Source organism: Pundamilia nyererei, unplaced genomic scaffold (assembly GCF_000239375.1).
Source record: "Pundamilia nyererei isolate P.nyererei 1_Seehausen unplaced genomic scaffold, PunNye1.0 scaffold00127, whole genome shotgun sequence".
In the NCBI taxonomy this organism is placed as follows: Eukaryota; Metazoa; Chordata; class Actinopteri; order Cichliformes; family Cichlidae; genus Pundamilia; species Pundamilia nyererei.
In genome coordinates, this window is record NW_005187528.1 from 908,557 (window position 1) to 917,161 (window position 8,605).

Sequence of the window (8,605 nt, forward strand, 5' to 3'; positions counted from 1 at the left end):
ACACACACACACACACACACACACACACACACACACGCACACACACATTGAGATACTGGTGATTGATATAATATGAATGAGGATCCTAAAGAAATATATAAAGACATACTAGTGCACTTACACATTACACAATTTACATTTTGGTGTATTAGGTTGTGACATATGCATTTCAAAAAATTTAATCAAACCCTAAAAGCAAATTTTTATCAGCTCATGTGCCCTTCTTCACTTTGTCTGTTACTATTGTTTCCTTGTGTCATATTTTCACACATTGTTGCTCATACACTCTGCAAAAACCACATATTTTTATTCTGTCTTGCTCGCTTTTGTTTCTCTTTCTATCATTTTTATGTCTGAAAGTAATGCCTTTTTTTCCCTATTTGTAATTTAAGATTACTGTCACTTCATAAACCTCTACCTCATTGTTTTTTTTTCCCAATCCTAGTCCCCAGGACTGGCACCTGACAGCATGCCTCAAGATGTCAGCTTCAGTAGAGAAAACCTCAGTTTTGACTTTAAAGATACTGACATGAAACGTCTATCCATGGAGATCGAGAAGGAGAAGTAAGTAGCCAATTCTATGCTGATCCTACTTATTATTTTGACTTAAAACTGCACCTTCTCACTTTCTGGTTGTGTGGCTCCACCTATTTGCAGTTGTCATTGGAAGGAATTAATCAGTTGAAAAGAAATACATATTTTAAGTGCTTTTGAATAACCTCAGAATATACTTGAGAAAGATTTAAATTGGTCCAGGAGCACCATCATTTTAAATATGCACATTTTAATTCAGGGCTCTGGTGAATATTTGACCCCTCAGCATTAACTGCAGTTGTTCTGCTGCCCGTATTTGGCCATTTTATTTCAGTAGTTCTTGTAGGTCACTGTTTGCAGACAGGAAAAAGTACATTTTGACAAGTGTGACCCTGACTGTACGGTTGGGTAAATTACCTGGGTCTTAGTTGTCATCTAATTGGGTAATTAGTTTTTTTTTTTTTTCAAAGAGTAGGATTGCAGGGCAGCAGCTAGCTGGTAATTTTTCACAAAACCAGAAAACTGCAGCGGAGTTGAGAGACACATGCTGTAAAATAGCTGATTGATTTTTGTTGTTTTTCATTTAAGTATTTCTGGTAGCTAAAATAATAATTAAAAAAACAAACACTTGTATACATGTAAAAGTGAAATATTTGAATAAATTATTACAGTGTAAATTCAGGTTTTTACGAATGTGTTTCTCTCTAAAATAGCAATTCAGGTCAGTGAGAGGCAACTGATTTATCCAGAAGAGAACTGCATTATGATGAACTTGTCCACTGTACAAACCTGAAACCTATGTGTAATAGCTGACCTGTACGATGTGTAGAGCACAAAAAATTAGTTACAGTCAAATGACAGGTCATCGATTTATTAATGGAGATACTTTTAATGTGCCTCATGCAGAAATGCATGTGCTGCTCTTATTTTTTCTGCAGGAATAGTGGGTCTCTGGGTACGTAGTAATTTAATCTTATACACTAACTCAGGTCCCATTAATATCTGCGTTTTGATAGACATTTCAATATGGTATTAAATTGCCCTGATAGAAGTAAAAAAAAAAAAAAGAAAGAAAATGAAGGAAGAAGAGAAAAAAATGAGAATGAAGTCAGGATGTGTGTGAACTACTTTGCAAAACCCATGCAGAGATTTTTTTGTGTTCCAATGTCTGTGTAGAAATGTGTCTAAAAGCTAAAACACTGAAGAATGTAAACACGCATGCATGTATACTTTTTGTATCGGGGGCTTCTCCTCCCTCCCTCTGACATTACATGTTAAGTTCAGTTCAGTTCTGCTCTGTTTCATTAAAATACCAGTGTTATTGATTGGAACAGAAATACAGAAATGTACAATTTCTAGGAAACAATGTGTTGCAAATCTTATTCATGTAATGCATAATTCATTTAAATAAGTTGCTCCCCAAATGTTGCATTCTGAAAAGTAAACTCATGTAAATACATATGCACAAAAATTCTCCTTTCCACACATCTCAGTTCTTTAGTAAGTACAGACAGTAGCATTTTAACAATGGTACACACTGCTAGTAAGTCTGGTTTGTTGTGCCTGATGTGTGTGTTTTCAGCAGTTTCACCATTACTATAGTGTGCTAAAGTAGCAAGTGATAAAAATTATTTATTACATTTTTCCAGCTCATTTTCCCCCTCTGCATTCACACGCATACCCAGCTCCACTTGATTAAAATTTCTCCACATTGTTGCCAACTTTATTACAATAAGAAGAGATCATTTAAAATGACTGAACATGATTTATTGAAGAAGAGAGTTTGAGTTTCTATTTGACTATTAGACTTCAATGAAGCTACATAGCAGAGCAGAGTGTGGCAATGGTAGGAAGTAGGACAGGACCCCCCGGAGTCCACATGTTTATGGTGGCAGAGATGAAGCAGGTGGAAGCCGAGATGGGAAGGACGTGGGTTGCAGGAAAGAGAGTCGGAGAGTTAGAATGACAGAGGAGCAGTGAGGTTTAAAGCACACAGAACACAAGCTGATTGGCTGACAGGAAGAAAGAAGAATGAAAATTGGTGATAGAAATGAGCGATGATGACAAAATTCAGTTTGAAAGTGTGGGAAAGAGGAAGTCATGGACAGGATAGACTAGCAGCACAGACTCCCAAGAATGCAGGCAAATGTGGGAATACAGATCTTCCTTATTGAACTTGCACATAAGCTTCTTTTAGTGATTTTTTTCAAAGCGCCCATTTTTTAATGCCCAAAAAGTTACACACTTTTTTCTCCCAGCAGCACATTCAGCCCATCACTTGGCAGCAGAATGAGCTGCACATGCAAACGTACTAGATCTTTGAAGATATAATAATTTTTAAATGCGAATATAGCTGAAATCAAAGGTTAGCTATTGCCTTTAGCTTATCTACGTAGCGATGTTGTCAGATTACATCACAGTGGGAAAATAAGGATTTTATCAAAACATCAACTTGGTCAACAGTCACTGTTTCATGCTCATTCTATTGTCTGATACAAGAAACTGAAAATTATGTGATGAAAACAGCCTTCTTGGGTATTATATGCAAGGACAGAAGGACAGCTGACACAGTGATGTCATGGATATGCTAATTACCGCGAGATGTCACTGTGGCAGGCTTTAGCTACTTCCTACAGACTGCTGGCAGTACATTTTCAAATGGAAAAGGACATTCTGTCTTTATCTTTAGTTAAACAGAATTTATATCAAAACTTGAATCCACATATTCTGTCTTTTTGTACGATGTCATATTATAGTGTTATACCGCTTTTAAAGCCAAACTTTTAATGTGTCCTTTGGCCTATTTGATATGAAATCATATGGTGTAATTCTGGACTTAATTTAACCTTATTGTCACTGTGTTTATTCTTAATGAGCATGGAAATAATGGCTGTTTCTCAACTGGCAATTTGTTCATGCATAGGGTTGAGTACATGGAGAAGAGCAAGCACCTGCAGGAACAGCTGAATGAGCTGAAGACGGAGATTGAAAGTCTGAAGCTGAAAGAGAGGGAGACTTCTCTAGACATCATTCACAATCAGAACACAGAACAGGGGACCAGCAAGCACAGTAACTTTAAAAAGGTAACTCCCAGCTCAGCTGCCACATAAACATACACAGTCCTTAAAAAATAAGATGTTTCCCAGTAACCTTGGCTTGTCTGTCCATATTTGTGTTCACACAGAAATAGTTTTCAATAGGCCTTCAGATCCAAAACAGAAATCTGATTACCTCTGCTGTTTACCTCGAGGTTATATATTGGAAAAACGAATAATCAGATATTACACTACATAAATAAACACCCACACATCTGACAAAAAAACCCATCTTTCTGAATTTTGAAAGTAAAATTTCAAGATGTCAGTGGGTGCATGGGCACTAGCAGTGCAGTTGCAGAGGAGAAGAGATAAGAAAGTGTGAGTAAAGCTGTCTCAGCAGCTTCTACTATTTCAAGCTAATCTGACTTTAGTTTTAGGGGGAGGCAAACTGCTACTGATGCCAGGTACATGTGATCATTATTTTAATTAAAAACAGCAAATCTTGAAGCATAAAGTGGTTCTGGAAGTGAAGCAAATGCATTGGATATTTTTCTCATGGTTAAAGAATATAAATGAGCACTAAAACATCTAATGAAGTGAGAAACACATCACTACATTTACAGTTATTTAAGCCATTCAACTGCTATCCAATGAGCTTACATGAGCCACATTTACAGTATTATGAAGTTTAAATAAACTCTGAATACTTCCTGGATGGCCCCCTCCTATTGTAGCGACAACAACTGTATATAAAAGATGGACTTAGCAACCAGGTCTAAAAAAATAAAGCTGTTGTTTCTAGTAGCAGGGCAACGACTATATGTGCAAAAACAAGTATTCATGAATTTATGGTCTCAGTCACTCAAGTCTTATTGAGCCATTTTGTAAATTATGGTGCTCATTTGAGTCAAAAAGAAGGTTAAAGCAGGGTAAGCTACAGGGGTTATGTTTGTGATTGACAGGCAGCCATGAGCATGCAGTGCGATGTATTTCCAAATCATATATACCTGTTGCTGTGACACATCTGGTTCCAAAGACAAAAAATGCACCAGATAAAGAGGTCAGCTCAAGGCTTCACGTTGGAACAACAGGTGACGTCACAGTAGCCTACTTGTGTCCATCTTTTAGGTACAGTCTTTGTGAAAATCTGTGCGTTTGCATTCATCTTATAGCAACTCCATTAGTATTAGCGATTTCATCTCACCCAGTCTCTGGTTTAGTAATGATATAAAAACAGTAGATGTGACAGGCTCTTGGCCTGTGGGATATTTCATAATTGATTGGTCAAAGTCAGCAGCATTGTTATAAAAAGATTATATTTCCGCTGTCCTCTGATGAACTGGCAGATTAGACTTGTTCTCCTTTATCCTACCACTCCAGTATCTCTCTAATTTAAATAAAAGTATCAAATAAAAATTTGGGTTGTTCACAGCACATTGTGTAACAAAAGAGCCCACCCTCCTTCGTTTTGTCTCTGAGTGTAAAATACGCTTGTTAGGGGGAGCACTAATTGATTTTTGCTTGGTGATTAGTCATTTGGATTGATGGGGGCACCTCTGACATGCAAGTGGAAAAGGAGCTGAGTTAAAAGTGTTGCTTTAATTGAACCAGAGGCGTTGGCATTTATCTTGTTAGTGAGGGAAGGGGCCAGGCCTCGTGGCATTGCAGGGGGAAGGGAAAAGAAATCAAGAGTGAGGAAGCTAAGTCAGCTTTGCTAAAAGAGGTGAGAAGTTTAGGGAAGGCGGGGGGCGCACTAAAAAGGAAGAGGAGTTTGAAGGAGGCTGAGTCACGGATAAGTTCCAAGAATGCACTGTGAAGTTAGTGACCAGGGGGTGGTTGGGGTGAGGAGGAGACGGTGGGAAAAGAAGAGCAGAGGGAATGTGGAACGAAGCACAGATCACTGAGCCCAAAGCATCAGGACCAGCTGCAACCCCGGGCAAAGTTTTCTCCTCCCAGACTCACTCTCCCCCTTTGGATGATTAATGAACGTTCCTTTGACACGGCACAGTGCCTTTGCACTTCATCCAGGCCACAGTTTCTGTTTTGTTAGCACCAGGGCTTACAGAGAGCTCATTCTCTGTACATAAGTCTCAATACAAGAGCTTTAGAGATTCTGTGTGAAGTTTAAGAGAGGCAGTGCTTTTTTATGCTATATGTGGCAGTCCATTCAGACCGTATGAAGTGGCAGACAAAGGAGGTTAGCTATTGTACAAAAGCATTTCTTTTCTGGAAATATCTTGCTGCTGTGTCTTTCATAGCACTAATACCTGGAACATCGAGGAAAGAGTTTTTGCTCTTTCTAAAGTGGAGTTTGTGGCCAGTGTGGAGAAAAATGCTCGAGAGTTAGATACAGATAAGCATGCGGTCAGACTTTAACACACACAAATATAGCTCAGGCTTTCTGTCAGCAGGGACACTAGAAGGTGATCAGTAAACATAACACTGCTAATCCATCCCTTCCCACACATTATCTGTTTGGATTTGCTTAAGTCCCTCAATCAGCACATTCCCCAGAAAAAACTGGATTTCCTGAACTGTCCTCCTTCATCCCCCGTGTAATATTGACTTTGGCAGTCGGTTTAATTCCCTTTGCCCTGCAGATGTTAAAAAGAGAAACTAGTTTGCCCAGCCAATTTGCCTTGGTGCGGTCTTATGCATTAGATAAGTCAACGGTTAGCTTCACCTGAACGGTTAAAGCACAGCCAGTGACCCGAATTAATCCATCACCAGCTCATTTAAACCTGGAGAGAAAGACAATTAACAGTTTTTTCTCTGACTGGCATTGATCTCCCACTTCTCTCCTCATCTGTTTGATTGTCTGTAGCAGAGAGCTGGAAAACCTGCAAAGTTGTGTTGTACCCTGATTGAGTTGTAAACCTTGATAGAGGCAGATTTTCTTTCAGTTTCTGGATATTATAATCTATGTAGGGTGTATCAACAACATTGCATGCCTTTACACCATCAGAGATTCATTACAATCAGAATAACCTTCGGGGTATATTTGCAGTAAACACGCCAAAGAATCTCCAATTATCCTCTTCTTGTGATCATTTAGTCTTTTGATTAGTCAAGGGAAACAAGTCAGATTATGTGTTTGGCTTTTCTAGTGTCTAATTAAAAGTGCTTCATCATTGGATTACACATGCATGTGTGTACATTCAGAATTACAGCTACCTGCTAACCAATTTTTTGTCAAATCACATTTCTTATTGTGTCAGTATGTATAAGCATGCTGACCATCTGCACGCTGCACTCTTTTTATGGTGTCTTGATTGAAAGTCAGGGTCTTGCACACACTGTGTGTATTGGGAATAGACAGAAGGATTAGATCAGGCAAAAAGGCTAAGGGAAAGGCCAGGCGATGACTTTCATGATCAGAATCTCCAATAAAGATTTCTGTCTTTTTACTTATTTTGATTGCTTGCCAGAATACTCCTCCTCTTGTGTTTATTTTTACCCCTCATATAAAACCTCACCACACCTTTGTTATTGATTCTTACACAGCTTACACTACAGAGCACCAAGTCCAGGGTTGCCTTCTTTGAGGAACTTTAAACAACAGAGCTGCAGAGATGAGGATGAACAACTGCCAAGAACCTCTTCTATATGCACTCCTGGTCAGTTGAAAAGACAGATCACCCTGCAAGGCTTTATGGTTTTCTTCCTCCTAAAAAACACTGTGGACAAAAAGACAAAACAAAAAAATGCCCACTGCCTTAATCTGCACCAAATCTTCGTGCCTTGAGTATGCACAAACAAGAATGCATGCCTGTTCCTGCACTAAATCTTAAATTCATTCTTAAAATGAGTGCTTGTTTACAGTGAGAGTGTGTTTCATAGAGCACAAGCTCCAGGAATGTTTTGAAGTGAACTTGTGTGTGGGATTTGTTATTGTCAGAGAATAAGCATTGACAGTGAAAAAGGGAGTGAAACTGCACTGTTCCTTTTCGACTCTGAGTCTGATGTGGTTATATTTGTGGTGCATAAATTGGTTATTATATCTTGCCCAGCTCTGTATTGTCCGATTGCAGAGCTGTTTCACAATTCAAGAAGAAATTAACGTGAACAGATCTGAGCAAGAGAGGTGATGATTACATATCGATCCCACTTTGAAGCAAATGTTTAATATTTGGTGTTGTAAACAACAACTGATCTTAAACTTCCCGCTGCTTCAACACTGACCATTTGTTATAGTCAACTTTACTGATAATCCCAATGGATTCCGCCGTTGAAATTGAATGTTTGACCATTAAATTCTGGTCATTTAGGGAGCCATTTTAATTTTATTGTTTGTGGTTTCTTTTTCTCAACACTAAAATGTATCTTTATAACCAGGAATTTGCCTTAGCTGTGTTGTGTGAGCAGTGTTTGTCTCAGAAAGCATGTCCATGTGTTAATCATGAGGCCTTAATACCTACATATATGTATTGTATACATAGAGATGTCACGCTACATATCTCTAGCTGCCTTGCGCATATAGTTATTGTGTCCTTACATAATGCACCGGGTGCACTGTGTTATACTCTTGAAAATGAGGAAATGGTCATTTTTACTAGGTGGTTCTTGGAATTTAAACTGGATCAAGGAAGTGTAATACCTTAGATGTGAGCTTTTGTCACATCTGAGAGCCATCTCAGCTTTCTTATTGTATTTTCTGTTTTTTGTTTTTTTTGTTTTTACTTTTTTGTGACCACAACCGCTTTTTTAAAAACATAAATTAGCATCTATTTTGAATTAATGTGTCTTTTTGAATATATATATATATATATGTGTGTGTGTATGTATTAGGGGTGCAACGATACACAAAAGTCACGGTTCGGTTCGATACTTTGGTGTCACGGTTCGATATTTTTTCGATACAAAAAAATGTTCATGCTTTTTAATTTGTCATTTATTAAAATTATAAATATATATTTTAACTCAAAAGTACAGTTTTTAAATTTAATGTTGCTGAAACAACAAAGTAATAAAAAAAATTAATCTGATGGAGAAATCACTCATCTTTGGAAAAGAGAGTTTATTACAGAGAAATG

General features: G+C 38.0%; 1 protein-coding gene across 1 annotated transcript in view; it reads left to right on the forward strand.

The window, feature by feature from the left end:
• Positions 1-8,308, forward strand: part of nf2a (NF2, moesin-ezrin-radixin like (MERLIN) tumor suppressor a) — a 28,973-nt gene extending 20,665 nt beyond the window's left edge. Inside the window, exons 14-16 of the mRNA XM_005743075.1 lie at positions 446-564; positions 3,458-3,617; positions 7,077-8,308. Of these exons, the coding sequence (XP_005743132.1) occupies positions 446-564; positions 3,458-3,617; positions 7,077-7,127 (330 nt within the window). The 3' untranslated portion in view covers positions 7,128-8,308. The remainder of the gene's footprint in view (positions 1-445; positions 565-3,457; positions 3,618-7,076) is intronic.
• Positions 8,309-8,605: the final 297 nt, after the last annotated feature.